Here is a 21,184-nt window from a genome sequence, read left to right as displayed (position 1 = left end):
GTGTGTCGGAAAAGTAAACAGAGGCGTCCACACTGGCACTTTGACTAATACAGCATGTGATAAATACTGATGTGAAGTTTCAGTCGTCGCCACTCTGGCTCAACACAAAAGGAACGAAGCACCATCTTGTGGGAATATTCATTAATTGCGCTTTAAAAGTTAATTATTTACAGTGGTGTGTTTTTCTTTTTTGTCTCACAGTGATCGATCACGCCGAGAACAAATAAAGGTTTGACTGATGATGCAGCTCATCTGTTCGCTCTCCTTCCTGCAGGTTTGCTAGGTGAGGACAGAGTGTTCAGCAGTATCAGTGCAGCCCAGATCGCATGAGCCGCTCTGGTTACCTTTCTGTCCTCCCATTTAAGGTTTCTCTTATGTCTAAATGGCTCATACGATGCACAATTAGGCCAAATTAGAGGAGGTCGTTTACTCAATAGTAGGGCTAAAACAAGGGGGTGGATATACTAGTTGTTTGTACTCTGCTCATCGAATCCCCTGCAGAACTATTGCTACCGTCAGGTGAGTCATACGGCGAGTCTGGTTGGACCCACCAGGATGGTCCTCTGCAGGTTCGAGTTGACGCTGCTGAACATGAGCTTCCCCACGATGGTGGCAATGGTGGGGAAGACCAGGGCGCCGCACAGGATCCGTGTGGCTGACACATGGTCTGCCAAGGGGCTGGCCTCTGCGGGGATCCGAGGAACTGGACAGCCGATCCCTGCACACACACAAGTATTAGTTTTATTCCTGCATAAACCTGAGGGCGCAGCTGCTGACACAGTTGAGTTTCAGAGGCTGAGGATTGATTTATTTATCTGTTTTGTGGCTGTGATGAAGTGAACACCGACCAGCTGCAGTGAGGATTTCTGTGATGGATGAGGAGACGGTGTTTGAGGTGTTAGTAACTCTCCATATTATTTGTTTTTGTCTGAAACTTTTCTGCTATCATCAGGTTATGATAATCAAGTTTCTGACTCAGCTCCTTACATGGTTTTATATTATTGTCCTTGAAAAGACATCCTGTCTGTCCAGCAGTGATGGCTGTTCTTTAGCAGCAGCAGACATTAGAGCATCATCGTTTCATACTGACAGTTACACCTGAGTAAGGTTAGACTCACACAGTGCAGCATACACGTAACAAACACAATATAAACACAGATACACATTCTCAGGATCAAACGTAAGGAGTGTGTCCTGACCGGGGAAGATGCTGTTGAGGATCTGCAGTTTGTTAGAGTACTTCCTCCACAGGCGCAGGACGTAGTCTTCCCAGCGGATCATCTTGCCGAGGATCAGCATGACAGGAATGGTGGGCAGCCCGATGAGAAGGAACAGAGGATCAGCCCGCTCCATAACATCCAGGCCCTCCTTATGGCCGACGACCTGGAGGAGGCACAGGAGATGGTCAGAGTGGCAAACAGCTGCACACAAGTATATACTAGATTTATCTAGTATATCTTTACCTGCATGACAGTGACTGCTCCATATGTGACAGCGGTCCAGTAGATGGAGCCCACCATGATGCCAGCTGCAGCAAAGGGGCCAGCCTTGGAGATGAGGCGGTCAGCCAGGTCCAGCACATAAACCACAGGACCTGATGGAGGCATCACCAGACTTAAGTCACAACTAAGAGAAATATATTTACCTATAACACGTAAAACTGTTGGCTAACATAAATATAACTGTTATCCGTAGTTTTAGAGAGCTACTTCAACCATTACTGCGTACTTCTGACTGAGAATCTGAACTTCAGGGATTATTATCCACTGATCTGATAATCCTCCTAATGTAATGATCATTTTGTGCATCAAAGGTCAGGAAAATGTCCCTCATTATTTTCCCTGACAGCTCAAGTTGTCAAAATATCCTCATTTCCAACCAATTAGATGCATCTCTCTCCCCTCTACAGAAACAGGGTTACTGGGTGTGCTATGCTTGGAGGCACATTACGACAGTGCAGTGACATCAAAAGCAAACTTTCTTCCTCAGACTTTTCCTAAGTTTAAAGCAGGCTGTGTAAGGTGCACGCCTTGTTTTGCAGGTTTATTGACACTTAAGGAGGAGCTTCAAGGGCAGGGCCCACTGAGATTAAAAAGAACTGGGATGCCTCTCGACCAGCATGTAATAAGAAATTAATCTGAAGTTCAAACTTGCCTTTGGAGTAGTGACATCCCTGTCTGACACCAGGAGCAGGACCTTAAAAAACATCTCTGCTGCATTCCCGTCTCTTGCATTCTGGGCCCACTCGAGGGAAATCATGAAATATTTACAGGAAGGCAACCTGATTTCCTCACCCAGACAGAGCCATCCACATCCTATTAATAACTAGCCCAGGAGTCAGTGGGAGGGGAGCGGGGAGGCTGCCAGAGGGACTGAGCGCAAGACAGTGCTGGGCCTCTGTGTGCGTGCTGCTTTGGCACTTGGTAAACTGCAAAATTAGATCCACAGAGCACAGCAGTTTGGGCTTCCAGGCTCTGAAAAACCTACACTCTCAAACACCTTACTATAATATCAGTGTTACACATGCACGGTTCTCATTTCCAGCAGACGGTGACTGAAATCCTACTTCAGACAGAGATACCACTGCATCTCTTCTCTAGTTTAGAAATGAAGCAGTCAAGTTGTTTCAGAAACAGTGCTGAGTCACTGCTCATTATGAAAGCAGGACTTTGTTCAAGAACACCTTTCCTCAGGCCATGTCAGCAGCTCACTGATAAATATATTGCACAGCAAGTAAAAAGAGCCTGATTGACCTTATAGCAGAGGTGGGACCAAGTCATTGTTTTGCAAGTCTCAAGTAAGTCTCAAGTCTTTATCCTCAAGTCAAGTCTCAAGTAATGTCAGGCAAGTCAGAGTCGAGTCTCAAGTCACTGGTGTAAAAGTCCGAGTCAAGTCACAAGTCTGAAACTTTGAATTTCAAGTCCTTTCGAGTCTTTAAAAAAAAAAAACAACGAAAAAATAATGTTGCAGTTATGCTAAATATAAATGTTAGACCATGTAATTTTAAAATCTGTGTTTTTCTCAACACATGACAAAATAGTGAACTTAGAAAATATACACAAATTGTGAAATTGCACCTCTTTAAAATGCAGCTCAATTAAACCTAGCTCCAAGAATAATTTTCACCGACAGTTCTGAGATAAGCTGCATGTTATTCTTGGATGCGGTTGTAGGACCAGCTTTAAAATCGCATGACAAAAATATCATACACATTAAAAAAAACTGTATCACCAACGTAGCCTGGACAACATTTGCTAGTTAGATGAAGTCAGCTATCTCATCGTAGCATATTTATATGCATATTTATAATCATACGGCTCTTGGAGTGAGTGCATACACTCATGAAGTTTAGTAACTTCAGGTCACTGCAACAAGCCCAGGTACAGTTTACCGACGGATGGGTGCAGGACCTTGAAATGCACCGTGTAGAAAGTAAAGACCATCGTACGTATCATAAGTTTACCAGTCTCACAAATCGTCGTCATAAATACACAATCGTTAACCGTTTATTAATAGGACCTTTGAGCTCAACGGTAATTAATTAGTAGTGGAAATAATTTCTGGTACCCATCACAGAAATGTAGCAGTGACAATAATATTGTATGCTGTAATCGTACTGGGCAATTAGTGATACAAAAAACCTGTTTTATCCTGTGAATAAAAGTATATGTTTTTGTCAATGTACCATAATAACAGAAGCGAAACACAATATTGTGTCAGGACAATTCACTATTTATGCACAATAAATAAAGGAGCATAGCGCGACAATTTCTGTTCAGCGCCAGACTTGCTTGTAACCTATATCACCAATTATGTTAACTACAACAGCAGACTGACCTTTGTGTAAATGCTTGGAGCAGACTAACCTGTGAGCTGGAGGGTTCTGGGACGTTATAATTGGTCTTTGAATGGCTGCAATCCAGACCATCCGTCGCGTCTTTGTTACTTCGGAAACATGGCTCGAACAATTTCTCTTCAACGACGTAATCCGATAACAACCGATCTCTTTACCCGTCGGCTTCCCGTGGCTGTCATGCGACCGGCTATTGCAGTTAATAATACAACAGCTTCTTGACATTTTTGTGTTTCTTTTTATCGCTGTATAACTGATTTTAATTGAAAGCCTGCGTGCGCTAGTACCGCTTGCCACGAGTTCCCAGAATCCTTTGCGGTTCTACCCGTGAATGACGTCACATTTTCAATCTCTATATAATATGCATGTTAAATTTTATATTTGGGGTAAAATATCAAGTCTTTTCAAGTAAACCGGTTCAAGTCCAATTCAAGTCCCAAGTCATTGGTGTAAAAGTCCAAGTCAAGTCACAAGTCTTAGAACATTTTTTCAAGTCAAGTCTAAAGTCATAAAATTAATGACTCGAGTCTGACTCGAGTCCAAGTCATGTGACTCGAGTCCACACCTCTGCCTTATAGCACAGAAAGCTGCCATCACTTAGAGTTAAGGACAGCTGGGGCGGTGGGTTACAGGCCGTTACTGGGAAAAGGATTACTGCCAGGGCCCAGTCAGGCACAAGGACAGATTTCAAACAAACACCTGAGCAGATACATTTTTGAAGGAAGGGAAAGTGGTGACACATCTCTAACTACAACCTTAACAACATGAGCTTAGAGTAAAAGGACTCGGCTTCCTGAAATAACTCCAGGGGTGCCGTGAGGAGTTTTACAGTTTCTGGACTGGCTTCATTAAATTGTTTGTGCAGCCTGGCCACTATGAGGCTGGTGCCCGTAAGTACCTGCCACACGCGGCATACAATCCATCCACTGTTAGCAGTGCACGTATTTCTACAGCTGAGTGCATTCACTGTGCTGGTCTGTGCTAAATGTCTTTACTGCAGCGCTGCAGTCCACTTGTTGAGGAAAGAGCTCAAAGTGAGCGAGGTGCATTTATCACTTCTAAAGAGTATCTGAGTCTGAGACAGTTTTTAATGCAGCAGCTGTCTCTTATCTGCCAGCAGCCATTTGATGCTTTCAGGCCTCCTGTTACTGCACCCGTGTTTGCCTTTGGGACTGACCTCACAATGCTCGAGAGCATTAATATGCCATATTTTGATGACAGCACTGGGATCTCTTCCGCTTTCTCCGTGCCTAAGCATTACGCCATCCCGGGCAAAGGGGACTAGACTGCCCTTAATGGCTGCTGGTAGCAGATTCCATAATTAAGATTATTAAAAAAGGAGGGAGGGAGAGGAAAGTTAGGAGGGGGCCCCGTGCAACTGCAATACCTCGGTAGTGGGCACGCACATTGGCACGCTGTTCCAGCTCACTTGTTTACTCTCTGGGCTGAGTGTCAGAAAAGGAGCAGCAAGGACACGTCGTCCTCAGGAGTTATATAGCGAGCCAAATTAGCATGATGGGCTAGCTTTGGCTCTGCAGCAGCTGCTGGTGGGAGTGCAGCCAGAACAGCATATAGCTGCCCTGCTCTTTGAAGGCTGAAAAATGACTCTGCCCCCCCCCTCCGGGGCTGTAAGCAAGTGAAAAACAATCAAGACCTGAGTTAAGAGAAAAAAATGATGTGTATCTCAGAATCCACCCACTCATTTGCTCCAAGAGCAGGCAGGGGTCCCCGCGCAGAGAGCAATACTGTGACCAAACCCTATCCAGCCTCTAGAAATGAGCTGGCCTCAGTGACCGGTCAGTGCTCCCCATCTCTACCCGTCCACAGATTTAACTCCATCCGCCCAGACTGAATGCTGTTATTGCTGGGCTGGAAAACTGATAGTATTCATTGGGTTCATTAAAACCAGAGCAAACACCGCAAAAAAGGAGTGCATCTAAGCTTTAACAGTTTTTGTGCATTAGGTGACCAAAGATACTGGGTCTCTGTACTAGACATGGCGTTGTATAATAAAGAGAACGAGGCTAGAATAAAAATTATGTGAGAGGAACACTGCAGCAATGATGCAGCAAAACCAAAAGCGCTGTACTCCTCCGCCTTGCTTTGAAGTGGACTAATGCCCAGCGTATCCTGCAGCCAGCGTCTCAAGTCCTCAGTCAGAACAAAGAAAAATCTCATGGAAATTCAAACCCTGACAAAGCAGTCGTGTCAGTAAAAACCCTGCGTAACAAATCCAAATGCTTTGCAAATTCAGTCTGACCCAAGTCTGACGTCACGCGGTGCCACGAATGCAAATCCGTGAATCGCCACTTAATGTTTGCATGTGCTGCCCTGCTGGAAAGGACAACACGGAGGTACATCCTCTCCTCATCACCTAGAAACGCTGTGATTTCATGAATCCATCAGCAGCTCTGCTCATCTCCTCTGTCGCTGTGGGCCTTTGATGAGCTGCTCTGTTTGCTCTTTCTGTGACCCAATTTCACTCCCACTCCTCTCATCCAGACACATCCAACATCCCCGCACACCACCTCCGTCTGACCCTCACTAAAGGGATTTGGGGGTCGGTGGGTGGGTGGGGGTGAGGTAAACTCAACAAACACTGTGCACATAACCAACCACTACTCTACTATCCATTTCCTATTCAAACACTTTCAGCATTTAAAAAAAAAATGCAAAAGTGAAAAAACAAAACCCCTAAAAACACATTTGCCTGCTGCTATAGTACATTGCAGGAAAAAAAGGTCTTATGACACACACACACACACACACACACACACACACACACACACACACACACACACACACACACACACACACACACAAGCTGTGGTGGACAGTGTGCTAACTGCAGCCTATTAATTCACTTCCAACTCTCAACCAGAAATTGGAATAAGTGGCAAAACAAAGTTTAGGCTACTTCGTCTGCAGAAATCTTCCCAAAACATCCTGAGGCTAAAACTCCACCACACATCCTCACAGTCTGTCATCTAAACTGAAGGGAAACCAAAGAAAGTTACATCAAAGGCAACACCAACCTCAGCAAATGAAGAGTGATGGTGGCACGCTGTTTCTGTGTCATTCTCCGAGGGCAACGTCACCCAGATCAGAAACGAGGAAGCTCTTTCAAAATAAACCGCTGGCCTATCCATCACCATGCTCTAAACCACTTCAGTATTTGAACACATGACTAAAAAACAAACTGTGGAGTGGGCATCAGGAGACTGAGGGTAAACATTTAGCCACAAGTCACTTCTATGACTGACTTTTTTATAAAGAGCTGTCCAAAAATAACAAGCCGCAAAGCCATCATAATAATACGGCAGTGTGAGAAACACTGATGCAGTCAGTCTAAAGTGTAAATTCCACTGGCGCACTGTACAACAGAGGCTCAATTCATAAAGTGCCTCAAAGCCAGAACATGTGAGACACTAACATTAGATAACAAACATACTTATATATACAAAATTTCAATAAACAGCAAATTCAGATCAAACAGATCCATTAGGACAATTCTGATTTCACAAACAGAACGAGCAGGGCCTGTTACAGCCAACAATCCTAAAGATTGTTTAAAGAGAACTGAAACACTATGAGAAGTTGACTTTATAACTTACTGTATGGATATTTTGTTTCACTTTAACTCAGCTGCTACACATGCTGCACATGGACAAGACGTTACCACGTCAGAGCCCCAGTGAAAGCTAAACTATGATATCCATTTCTATCTGTATTCTTTTTATGCTTTGGGGCAGGGGTCTCAAACCTGTGGCAATTTCCTCCTCTGTCTAATGTGGCTCCCCATAAATCTAGTAACAGGAAAATGAACAATTTCCAACTGAACCTCAACAGCAGTGGCCAAGAAGCTGCAAAAAGGATTGAGAATTTAACTGGTTTAACAATGGTTTTGCAAAGATGCCATTCTTGGCCATTCTTTCCCCGTTCACATATTTTACAAAAATAAATATTCCTGAGGGAAGGGGATCAAACTTGTTTGTTATCCACTGATTATTTTGTCACAATTTCTACCAATTTCACAACCAACCTTGGTAGAAATTGCCCCATATTGGCTGCATGCTTTTGTTGTCTGCAGAAATGTTTCAAATTTGTGAATAAATAAAACTTGGTCCATAAAACTTTGCGCTACTGAATGTTTTTGGGGTTTTTTTTTTACTTCCAAGTACTGATTAACTGTGCTTCTAGGAATTGAGTCAATACAAATACAAAAGGGCTGTAGACACATTCACATATACCCAGCAACCACATTCCAATAATGAGCTCGTAGATAGAGGTCAGACAAACACTTGAGGTTGGAGAAGCATGCACAGAAGCTCAGCTTAAAGCACCAAAGTGAGTGACAGCACAGCATTGGTCACTATAAATATACATGAACCTGTTTACCAGTTGGGCCCAACCTGTTGCAGGCTAACACTATGTTTGCTTCTGTCTCAAATTTCAACGTGTCTCTCTCTATGAAATGGCAATGGGCCAGGGGCTGATGGGTAACCAAGTGACAAGTATACAACTTCAAATATGCCCAAGTCTTCACATCCAGCAGCAAAACATCTAACAGATAAAACCAACTTTCCTGTGATGCAACTGCAGTGTGTTCTGTGAGAGTCATTCACTGTCTTAGAAAGTTATGAAGAGATCTGAGAAAGTGAGCTGTGAGCAGCTTGTGTCCAAATAAGCACAGCTCTGCGTGCTGTATCTTCACTGGTTGAGTCATAGCTTTTGAGAACAATCGAAGCCCTCGCCACTCTGACGTGTGGAGCTAATTGAGGCAGCAGCTGCTGGTCAGTCAGCGAGCACGCCCCTGTTCGTTGTCACAATGAAATGAAACATTTACCCAGATCGCCACAGAACTTATGCTGGATCTCGAGTAAATAAACTGAGGCAAGACAAACTCAACAGTTCCCAAAGTTTGGATACAGTTGCAGGCAGTGACTCAAACAGGAGTTTATTTACATGGAAATTTTCTCTGTAATTCTGCTTTGATGTTGACAACTGCCAGAAAGGCTGTATGAGAGCTCAGCAATACACTATATTAAATTTAGATTTGTGAACAAGAAATTTATCTCAGCTTCTCAGCATGGCGTGGGGCTATAAGTTAACGATCCTTATATTTTAACCATGCTGTACATCACACACTACTCTATAGGATCTAAAGCCTTTCAATTTTAAATGATCCTGAATATACCTGATCCTCATTTTGAAAATCTATGCCACAGACATAAATCACACATAGCTTCAAAGACTGGAGTACTGCAATCACTCAAAGTTTTGCAGTAGACCTTGAAAAACATAGCTGAAGGAATAATTATCCTCTTAATTTCCTCAAGCACAGAATCCTCTCAGCCCAACAAGACAACAAAAGCTAGTGACATTTCGAGGCCATCTCATCACGCTTCCACAAGGTTTTATTTTCAGAGAAATGCAACCCACCCAGTTTGGGAAAGACAATGAGGTATTCTGCATTGCACTGTGGGCAGGCTACGCGTGCTGTGCTGTTGCCTCGCTGTTTCTCGTCCACCCAGCGTTGCAGGCAGGTCTGGTGAACCCACTTGGTGGAGCCGCGGCAGCGACACGGGCGAACCCACTCTGCCGTGCGGTCATCTTCGTCCGTGGCAAAGCACACCCAGCAGCTCCTAAAACAAACACACATGCCCAAATTCAGGATGAGACACTGAAACAAACATGGCTGCAAAAAATAAATAAAAATACTAGCAGCCACCAGCTGTACCCCTCAGTCTCCTAGTAGACACACTTATGCCATTAATTTCAAAATCGTACGTCACCTTGTTCTGAAGTTATCGCATACACAAGATTTTCAGAAAACTTACTCTGACCTTGAGGTGAAGGTCACTGAGGTTTGAACTCGTGTGAGATTTTTAGTAGATACACCTATGGTATCAATTTGAATCTCCTACATCACCTCATTCTCTGCGCCCCATCAGCCTTGTACAGCTGAAGGGTAAAAGAAAGACATGGTTGTAAATAGAGCTGCAAATATTGATTATTTTAGTAATCGAGTAATCTTATAATCTAATAATTCAGTGTCCAATCTAACAACCCTCAGGTCAGTGGCTCAGAGTTTAATGGCTAATGGTTTGGGGGGGTTTTGGCTTGTGAAAAAAACGTTGGTGTTTTTATATTTTTAAATATTAATGCAATTTAATGAATATAATGTTTTATAATATTTCATTTTTAATCTGAAAAATGTTACAAAAGTCTTGAAATTAATATAGTCTAGTACACCCTGTGCCCCCCTTTAGACTCACCCCTGTTTGCTGCAGGTATCTCATGTAAAATAGGATGGCTGCTGTCAGCCTTCATTAAGCTGTATCATTTAAACATGCTATCAGACCAAGTTATCAGTTCATCTGCATATTTTAATACAGCTTCTGGAGACTTGGTGCAGATTTTTCTCTGTGTAAAACAAACGGCAGATGATGGAGCAGCTACAAAGTGCTTTGATGAAGGACTCCTGCTAGCTCTTTACCAGTAATCAGAAATCAGCCGATCAATACATAAACCCTATAGGCAAACAAGCTGCAATGCTGACTGAATCAAGCATATCTGACAAGAAGTGTTCAATGGACACACAGCAGCTCAAACAAACAGGCCCTTCACCCTGCCATTAGAATACAAGACAATTTCCAAAGGATTGCATTTCAGATCACATCAGTGTCAGCTCCCTTTTCTAACAAGCATTGGTAAAAGAAGCAACCTATGCTCCACATATACCGATTCTCTACTTCCGTTGATCCTAGCCATAGCTACACATTTCTGACTTTGACGCCAGTATTATTCACAATGCTACTCATACACTGAATCAACAGGTCAGTGTTCATTTTGACAGCTGATTTTATTTGAATTCTTTTTAGTTTTACTCAAACTATAGTATTATTATCCTAAATCTAAAGTGATTCAGTTGACTAAAATATAAAGTGTGAAAGCTTGTTGTGTTTTTACTGGTGAGAGTGAATCCACACAGTTTACAAAGCATCTTATTTTCCTTGACTTCAAATGTGAAATGTGGGTATATCTCCACTCTTCTCTTCCTCCCCAAGCTTGTCTTGTTGTTGTTGTGAGAAAAAAAAAGTAATTGATGAAAACTATGACAACGTAATTCAAGCCAAACCACATTTTATACCGTGACATCTTCCTTCTCTGTTCCCTTACATACAGAGATGGGAGTAAACCTTCTCTTTACCTCTTAGGAAGGTTCTGCCGGTCTTTTACAACCTTACCCTCCTCCACTGCAAAGCAACGCAACATGTGCAAGACAATTTGATATCGAACTTCCCTGACCTTAACAAAGCACATCACCTAGTGTGACATATTGCATTTCCATAATTAATCAGCAACGTGCGACTGGCTGGATGGGTCACCACCAGGGTGTCTCACTGCATATAGCTCAGTTTGAGAATCCGCAGAACCTTACTTCAGCTGCCATCAACTCATGAAAACCTTCACAGGTTAGATCTGAATAATTGATGTAAGTAAATCAACAGCATGTCTAGAGTCTCGACTCCGCCAAGTTCAAGGGAGTTCTACTGGTTCTCCGGTTGCAACAGTATACTGGTTTTCAAGTATTAACATGATATGAAACTTGATGGCTATCATACCATGAACATTTGCCTATGAACAGTATCTTGCTGTGCGCATCTCCTTTCCTCATTGACAACCTGTCAAACAACTTGCGCCACACATGCACATCCGGAGGAGAAATGTCAGCAAGAAACAAGGCTGATGCCACCGATCTGCGCTGTCCGCCTGAAAAGAACCTAAAAGCAGAGTGCAATTACTTTAGATATCCCAAAATAATCAGCTCTCGTGGATTTGTTTATCGGAGAGAGGGGGGGGGTCCTTCCAAATTATTCCTCTGTGTAATACTGTGATACTGTCTGGGGTACATATCATATCATCAAAATATACCGATTATGGTTTTCTAATCATCCATCCATCCACTTCCGCTTATCCTTTTCAGGGTCGCAGGAGGCCTGAGTCTATTCCAGCTGTCTTAGGGCGAGAGGCAGGGTACATCCAGGACAGGTTGCCAGTCTGTCGCAGAGCTAACAGATAGACAAAGACTTCTATTTGGCAGTTTGCAGAAATGAATGAAAACCACTTAAAATGTGGTTTTAAAAACTGGAAAATGTTTAGGTTTTTTTTAAACTAGCCTGTTGCCAGGCGATCCATTGGTTTGGTAGCTGACTGCTGCCTGTGACCCATTTGTGTGTGAGATTTATGATCTCATTTTCATAATTACTCTGAACCTTGAACAGCTGGCATTTCACTGGATGAATGAAAAAATGATTAGTCTACACACACCTCCCATAAATCTCTGGCATACAAAACACTGATTAAGAACGCCCCCTTCCCACCCATAGTTTGTGATGATCTAATTTTGGTATCATTCACATTATGAATTATTTGTGCTCAGAATTCTAGCAGATTACTTTCCAAAGGTCAACCCAACAGTAAGACACCTAACCAAAGCACACTGCAAAAGAAGGTGCCTGTGTCTGACCTGATAAGCTGTAGCTGCAGTTTACTCTTCCATTTCCTGTTTTTAAACCACAGGTATAACAGGAACAGGGAAAACCTGTTTACTCTCACAAGGAAGTAAAAAATGTTTCTTACACCAGGAATTTTAGAAACACCCCCCCCACCTCAGCTCCATTTGTTGAATCCCTTCATGGCACGCAGAAGTACTATTTTTTTTTAAAATGTCAAAGACAGCATGACCAACATTTGAATTATTTGCTCAGGTAGCTACCTCCAATGAATTATTTGTCAATACCCCCCTGGTGTTGAATAAAATATGACAACGCAGGAGAGGACAGTCCAGGTCGAGGTGATCAGATGACATGTCAGTGAGAATGTGTGGTGTGATGGAAACATCACCCCCCATTCAAGATCATATCTACAGTCTTTACTGCGGTTCACCCTATAGCTGACCCCTCCCTATGTATGTGTACTGGCATCACACTACTCAATTTAATTCAAATAGGGTTCTCGCATTGATCTGCAATGCAAAACTGAAAAAAACAAATATAAAAAATGCATCATAGGAATTTATGTGCGACACCACGGGATCTTCAAAGACACTGCAGACTGAAAATGAGGCTGCCGTTTAAAAAAAAAAAAAAAAAAAAAAAAAAAAAAAAAAGCGATGATGAGACGCCGAGTAGAACGGTGGACAGACGTCTCCACAGAAACACGACAGCGGAGAACAAAACCCATCTCTACCTTAGATTCACTGGCTCTTGTTCCTGTAACCCAGCCCCAGAGCATGACAGAACCTATTACAACAGCAGTGAAACACTATCTTCTGTGCGAAACCTTAATCTCTGGCTTGCCGTCGCCTCAGCCCTGTTTAACAGAACAGTCAGCCAGATAAGCCAAAATGACGACTGCATACTGAGAAATCCTGTGCAGTCTGATATATTAAAAAAAACAAAACAAAAAAAAACAAAACAGGCTTGTATATCAGAATGCAACAATTTTCTAAATATGTTAACCCGATATGCAATGAAAAGATCAATTTTAAATGTTGAAACGATGATGTAAAATCTGCAGATTGACATGCTGAATTATTGCTAATAAAGTTGCTGAAGGACTTTCAAGAACATAGAGACTTGATGATGGCGACGTGCCTGAAATCCACTGAAGGAAGGTGACCTCCTGTATCACCAAGTTATTTACATGTTAAACAGGCAAACTCATGTGGGTCTCTGCTGTTTTTACAATAAAGCTTTAATCCACCTAATGCACAGAGACTGCTTTGAAACTTCAAGGGCAGGCAAGCAGCAATGCATATTATCATTTTTATTTCGGCAGTTATTTTGAAAACCCTTCAAGCTCGTGGGATCAAAAGAATGTGCAGCACAGAGGCACTGTGGACACTGTCACGCGTTTCACCTCAGCTGTGGATTTTATTCTGATAATAGAAGAAAGCTCCAAGATGACACAGACATGGCCATGATGTGATTGACACTGAGATATTAAGGCCACTCTTAATATTAGTATTAAGTGTGACTTTCTCATCGTCTCACAAGCCAGGCTCCTGTCCTCAAGAAGAGCATAAGCCACCCCACAAAGGCTCCTTTAACTCAGCAATGATCATGTGGCTGTGGGAAATCACAATGTTGTCTTGTCCAAGCTGGTCAAATAACAGCTCAAAGTGTTAGTATTGCATTAAACTTTGTGTGTCAGTATCAAGTTAACCCTCTGGGGTCAATAGACGAGCCAGTATGTCCAAATCACATACCCAATTTAAAATTCCATAGCAACAAGATGCACGCCAAGTCTCCATTTCAACTTGTGTTGAAAGTGCAGACTTCAAACTACATGCTAGTTTTTAAATTCTGTATGTATAAAATGCTTTTTTCTGAATACTATCGCAACGGTAAATACGGCATTTTGTAAGGACAGCGAGTTCTTGCGAGAAAAACAAAACAAAAACACACATGACGCCTCTTTTCCATTTGTGGAAAAATTTACAATGTCAACCAATCAAAAAAATAATAAGGTGACACGTGACATTTGGTTGTTTAGGAAGAGTGATGGCAGTGAGAGAGCGAGTGAGAGAGTGAGGGATTTGGATAGCGATTTTTAAGACGAGAGAGATTTGTGACGTTTGGTGTGTTTGGAATATTGCTTGTGTGTTTTGTTGTCTTGTGTATTCAGTGTATTGCGGTTGTTTGAGTGTCAAAACAATGAGGGCACTACTTTCCAGCCAAAAAGCCACCAAAGGCAGATCGCAATGTAAACGCTGTTTCCAGGAGAAAAAACACGAGGTGTGTTGTCAGGTCTTCAGGTTTTAGGCCTTTCATGTGCTCTTAAATTTATCTTTTAAATTTATCTTTGCATTCCAAGTTATGAAAACGATATGTTAAACATGTTTGTGGTTGAGTTCTTTGCGATTTTAGACCAACTGTGTTAATGCAGTATACCAAAACGAAAAAAACATAAGGGTAACTTCACACATGTAAGGTTGTGCTGAAAAGAATAATATCAAACAAGGCCGCGTAAATACTTTTAAAGGTGAAATATAAATGTACTATCAAAAGTAGTGAAAAATAGCCAATTAAACCCTGGACGCCAGAGGGTTAAACAAGTCATTAGCTGGAATAATGACTCTAAAAGTCTCCATGGTTTTAGAGTGATGGGTCTTTAATAAACAAGTCTGATAACATAACACAGTGTCCTCCTTTCAATATTGTGCAACTGAATGTAGCAACTTCAGCTTATAAAAATACCAATACCAATCAACACTTCAATGACAGTCTCTGGAAAAACATTTCAATCATTACAGATATTTTATTAGTCTGGGGCTTATTTATATTAATGTCCAGTGTGTAAGAGTCTGACCTGAAACACAGCAGAATCTCAAATTTAAGCAAAGTTCACTTCAATGAAATATCAAACAAAGAAACTATTACAAACTGAGGGCACTACCTAAGAAAAAAATGCATGTGCTTTTAGTATCGCCACAAAGCACTGTGATCTGTGGTGTACGACAAAGCAAAAGGACTTCATGCTTTAAATAGCCTTTGAGTGGCTTAAAGTTAACACACACAAAAAAAAAAAAAGCCAAGTGGTGAATTACTCCACTTTATTAATAAAAACCTTTTGCAGTGACGTGCCACAGATTCAATGTTTAAATGTAATTTTTGATGGTACATAAAAAGCTATGAAGGCTCAAACAGCACTGAGAAAGCATTGCTTTGGGGCAAACAACATATACAGGATATTCTCGTTAGTTTGTGATAGAGCTGGGCGATAGAACGATAACGATATGTATTGCGAAATAAATTTTTCTCGATAGAAAAATTAAACTATTGCGATAGACCTCGCCGCTCTTGTCCTCTTAAAAAAAAAAAAAAAAAAAAAAAAGAACAGCCAATCCAAATTAAGTAGTGCAAAGCCGAACCAATCACAGCCGCAGTGTCACGTCACGTAACTTGTTACGTACAGCACAAGTGCCATGCCGCACATGTGTATTTGTTTTGGGAAGCAGCCAGCTGCCGTGCCGCCCGGGTAATGGAGGAAATGAGTGTGCCGACTAGAGAAAAATCAACCGAGCGTGACCGAAGGTTACCGAAGAGAAAAATCAACCGAGCGTGACCGAAGGTTACCGAAGAGAAAACAGATGATGGTTCCAATGCTGGAGAGATTGTCGAACGGGAGAGCCATAGAAGTTCTGTAGTGTGAAGGTATTTCGGCTATTTCAAGTCTGACAAAAACAGAGTAGCGTTCACTGTAAATTGTGCTGAAAGCAAGTCTGGAAATACAATAAACCGGTGCATGCTCAATCTCTGACTGGAAGCGCTAATTCGTCATTCGGCTTTTGTCAGACTAAAGTAACTGTTAAAACTGTTTGAAAAGCTCAGCTATACAACAAGGAGAGATTGAGAATTTCCTTTTAGTTCTCAGTTTATTTGATATTGACAAAAGTTAGTCAATTCTGTCTGTTCTTCTGTAAAACAAACTAATATTTATTTCTAGAATTAATATTTTGTTTCTAAGTGGAACTGACAATTTAGTACCGGTAGTCTGTTTTGTTTGTTCTATTTTGAAACTTAAACGCTTTAGCGGCTGCCTTTTGTGTAGTTTGCAATATTTGCCTTTATTTATCTGAAAAAGTCTCATGTTCCTTAAGTACATCTACCCTGTTGAACTTATTATGGGAAATAAATATTTAAATCAAAACAAGCTGCTGATTATTTCACATTTTACTTGTGAGCAACGGCACATTTAAATCTTACAAATATAGTTATTTGGCTTATATCGTGATATATATCGTTATCGCCTGAAATGAAAAAAACATATCGTGATATGAAAAAAATCTCATATCGCCCAGCTCTAGTTTGTGATTTAAATAACTCTGCCTGTTATCTAAACCAGCTATCTTAAAATGTGGCATGAGCTTCCACTGGCATTAATGCTGGCTAATACAGCTTATTTATGCAAACTGTGGGTTACCAAGGAAAGACATGCTGACCAGCCACTGATTTGTTTCTTGGAACATGTCATTAATCTACTCCATGCAAACAAAATAACAAAGTCTCTGCAGTTGTTTTCCATTAAAAGGAAAAAAAAATCAAATCATCACTCAACCGTTTGAAAAGGTCGAAAAAGAGCCTGCAGAAGCTGACAATGTTCCATATTAAAACTGCAAAATCATGACTGTAAGGTCAGTTGTTCTTAGCGCACGCACAGCACATATTTATCGACCCATTCACGCAGAGATCAATGGGGTCAGCAAGAAAAGAATAAAACATGTAGGTTCTGTATAAATAAATAAATGTGGATTAAAATGTGCTTCCTACTTCCATTTGTGAAACACTGCATTGCAGAGGCAGCTGGCTGTTTGTGGCAGGTCCAGATAAGAGCCTCTGGAGCCTCATGTTTGTCAGTGATAGAGGCTGGGTACACAACTGTCTAGGAGTAAGCAGACATGACATACATCTTCCTGCCTTTGGCTACTCAAACATTGCACGGGTTATTGCCTCTGCTACGCACCAGCAGCACACAGCTAAAGCACGTTTCACAATGATCATGGGCCCTTCCTTTCTTTCTGCCACTGTACTATGTTCCTGGGAAATGATTTCAAAGTCCAATGTTCAATATTGACTCAATATTGCTGCGTTACTTGTGTGCCAAGTCTTTTACAGACAGCATACGCTATTTTAAAGGAAATGGCACGCATCACCTCACCCCCAACAAACAAAGATTCAGGTCACACATGCCGCATGAGAAGACTTGGAAAGCGTGTCATGTCACTGTGACATAAAGAAGTTAATCATACCCATGAACGCCTGTTGTGTTTTTACATACTGAAGAAAAAAAAACAAAAAAAACACAGGCAGTCTGATTAGTAATAAAAAACATTTAAGATTCACCAACATCCAATTTAAAAACATAACTCCCTCCTTTCTTGAACGATAAGATTTTATCACAACTAACAATATATAGCACTCAAGGATTTGTCTGTGTCCTTTACTTTTGTGTATTGCCAATATAAGCAGAGGTAAGATGATAACTTGCATGACTTGGCCTTTTTCACAGACATTTTGTAACCCTAACAAAACACTCCTACAAATCTCTGACTTGGATTACTTTGTATTTCAAAACATATCACAAAGCAAGTGCTGTTGTTGACCGATCTTTCTGGGCAGATGAGATCCCAACTCTGAAAAGGTGATTTAACTGATGGCCGCGAGACGCCAACTACCCACTCAGGTTTGTTCAGCTGATTAAATTTTTACTAGAATTGTTGAATTGAGTACAGTACGAATAAAGGCCACCAAGTCAGTAAACTAAAATAGAGTTTTCCCTATTGTACATATGCAGGGGTTTTTAACTAAAAACTTGGTGATGTAAGAAATCACTGCAAATGAGAAAGTTTATCTGGCAGCAGGAGCCAAACCTACACGACATCACATCAACCCACGGCCACCAACACAATGCTCCAAACACATGCAAAATTTATACTTCTTTTGTGTCTCATTAAATGTCTCTTAGGCTACGTTCACACTGCAGGTGAAAACGCATCAAATCCGACTTTTTTGACCCTATGCGATCCATATCCGATCATCAGCACAAATCCGATATTTTCAAATCCGACCTGGGTCACTTTTGTATGTGGTACTGAATCCGATACATAGCTGGTGTTTTAGAAAGCGACTGCTGTTTGAATGGTCATGTCGCATGAAATCCGTCTTTTACGTCACTGACACAAGACAGACGCCAATTATCAGCGCCCAAGAAGACATCGTGAACGCTTCCTGGCCATCCAGTGTAGATGTCAGTGAAACTGTTGGGAAGACAATGTTGGAGAAACGTGAACATTTTATTTGTACTGTATAATCTGCAGATTCTGACAGAAATCTGCAACTATCCTTTGAAGCACTACTCCTCTCTAAAACAGCAATAACGATAATTATTAGGCCATATGTAAATACCAAAATAACTTTATAACTTAAAGCAAAATTGGGAAACGTAAAGTCCGAAACAAGTCTTTATATTAAGGGCCATCAGTCAATACTGTTTGCTCTGGGTCTAAACAGAGTGTGACGTCTTCTTTTGCGCATGCGGGCCGCTTTGAGGGTTCACACTAGAGCGTGTTTGCTGTTACATTTTATTTGTAGTGTGAACAAGCAGACAAAAAAAATAAATAAAAAAATCGGATTTGATCAAAAAATCGGAACTGAGCATTAAGACCTGCAGTGTGAAGGTAGTCTTACAGTATATAAACCTGTTAGGCGAGTTAAGCTTTAACCTCATTACTTAAACTACAATATGGTAGGTATTTGCAAAGCAAAAGTATAGCTGCTTTGACAGGGAAATTGTTTAACTTCTGTTTTAAGAATTGCATCATGAATTACACTTTGCCACGTAAAGTTATCTTTTCTCTTAATCCTTTATAAGCAATGACTAAAAGCAATTCGAAATGCTGAAAGTAAGATAAAAAAAACAAAACAAAGTTGAACACAAGCTGATTAATTCTTTCCTGAAAAGGAATTAACTTGTCGTTGCAGGAGTTTGGCAGATCACAAATATTGAAAATGCCTTCAAGGTGAGGATCTGAAGGCAAACTATAGGGAAGCTGTGTCTATACTAGAGAATAAAAGTACCTTTGATAAAGTGTAGACCTCATACAGCTTCAAGTGAACTAAAAGCTTTCTATTCTGTGGCTTTACACTCCATAATGCCACTGAAGTTCGGCCTGTTGATAAACTTCGACTCTGTCATGATGAAAGTGAAAGGAGACCCTTTTTGACCAGAATGCTGCCTGACAGAATCCATGGTTGAACTTCTTCTTTCTGTTGTGAAATATCCCAGCTATGACATGGCGATAAAGCATTGATGAAAATATGTTTAAGCAGACTTGCTTTGCTGCTGGCTACAGAAACAGCTTCTCATCAGTGCCCCCAGGGTGGCTGTGGCTACAATGTAGCTTACCATCACCAGTGTGTGAATGTGTGTGTGAATGGGTGGATGACTGGATATGTAAAGCGCTTTGGGGTCCTTAGGGACTAGTAAAGCGCTATATAAATACAGGCCATTTACCATTTACCATTTATATCTGCTTCCAATTACGTTTGCGTCTGTTGACGCTGATTGTACAACATAAAATGATTCCCCATGATGTAAGTGTTTTGTATTCTTTTCTTTTATATGAGTGTATATAGTATATGAACTTGTGGAATTCTGATCTTGCTCCTCAGTTACATTCACGTGTTCTCCTTTTGTTCTACTTGACCGCAAACATTTTAGAGCACCCTGTATCTGATTTTCGCTTTTGTACAAGTACGTAAAAACAAACTTTGTTCAGACATCTTACTAAAGAAAAGATTCTCCTCGAAATTAATCAACGTTTCAGCTGCCACAGAAATTACATTCAGTGTCTGATGTAACACAGATAAGCAGGTTTGTTCTGAACTATGAACGTGACATTTTCAGGTATTTTACTGGACGCGGGGTCCTGCCTAAGGGTCAATAGTTAATAAGCCAAATATTTGGACATTTCTCCATGGCCTTATGAATTGTATCCAGTTTGAGAACACAAAAGAACTGGCCATAGAAAGTTAGAGTGATTACTTAACACAATATCCACCAATTCATTGGCAGAGCTAGGAGTCCAGGACTTCCTTTGTAAACTAAAAATACCCTGGCCAGGCAAACTTAATGATATCCAGAGCTGAGTTGAAAGTTCGTGTCCTGTTAAAAAAATGATAGTGTCTCACTTAAAGCCTAAATTGGGGGACGGTATTCTGACAATACCATCCCACAATTTTTCTTGACGACTGTTTTGTTTTGAAGTTTAGCTATGTGGCTGCCATTAGCATGCTAGCCCCAAACTTGAACTCACCTGTCCAAATTCTGCTGCATGCCAACTGCGTTCTGTTCCGCCATTGTCGTAGAGGCCAAAAAGGTTCAGATGCTGTCTTCTTGGAGGAAATTAATTGCGTTACAGGTAAAACATTCGAAATTTAGTACTCGTTAATTTGTTGCAGCTAAAGTCGACGTAGAAAACCCCCCACAAAAAAACAAAAAACACCTGCTAGCAAGTTAGCTGTTGAACTAATGCTAACAAGCTACATAGGCCTTCGTCGAGATGCGGCGCAACACCCGCAAACGAACCGGTATTTTTTTTAATCAAAAAGATATTCCTCCTCCGCCGCCGCAGTCTACGTAACACTTATATGCGTTCGATAGGCTATTTCGGGCAAAATTCTTCTTTACATCTGCCACGGCCTCGTTTGGCGTGACCGTTTGACTCCATTGACAAGCTGTCTCTGAGGTAACGCAAAGACA

At 41.2% G+C, this 21,184-nt stretch overlaps 1 protein-coding gene across 1 annotated transcript in view; it reads right to left on the bottom strand.

Moving 5' to 3' along the window:
* marchf5 (membrane-associated ring finger (C3HC4) 5) overlaps nt 1–21,184 on the bottom strand; it is a 24,830-nt gene extending 3,646 nt beyond the window's left edge. Inside the window, exons 1-5 of the mRNA XM_080868476.1 lie at nt 20,739–21,184; nt 9,296–9,498; nt 1,464–1,594; nt 1,200–1,383; nt 552–718 (exon numbers count right to left, since the gene is read on the bottom strand). Of these exons, the coding sequence (XP_080724602.1) occupies nt 552–718; nt 1,200–1,383; nt 1,464–1,594; nt 9,296–9,498; nt 20,739–20,782 (729 nt within the window). The 5' untranslated portion in view covers nt 20,783–21,184. The remainder of the gene's footprint in view (nt 1–551; nt 719–1,199; nt 1,384–1,463; nt 1,595–9,295; nt 9,499–20,738) is intronic.

Source organism: Rhamphochromis sp. 'chilingali' (genome assembly GCF_963969265.1).
Source record: "Rhamphochromis sp. 'chilingali' genome assembly, chromosome: 20".
Classification (NCBI taxonomy): Eukaryota; Metazoa; Chordata; class Actinopteri; order Cichliformes; family Cichlidae; genus Rhamphochromis; species Rhamphochromis sp. 'chilingali'.
This window is presented reverse-complemented; position numbering and strand designations above follow the sequence as displayed.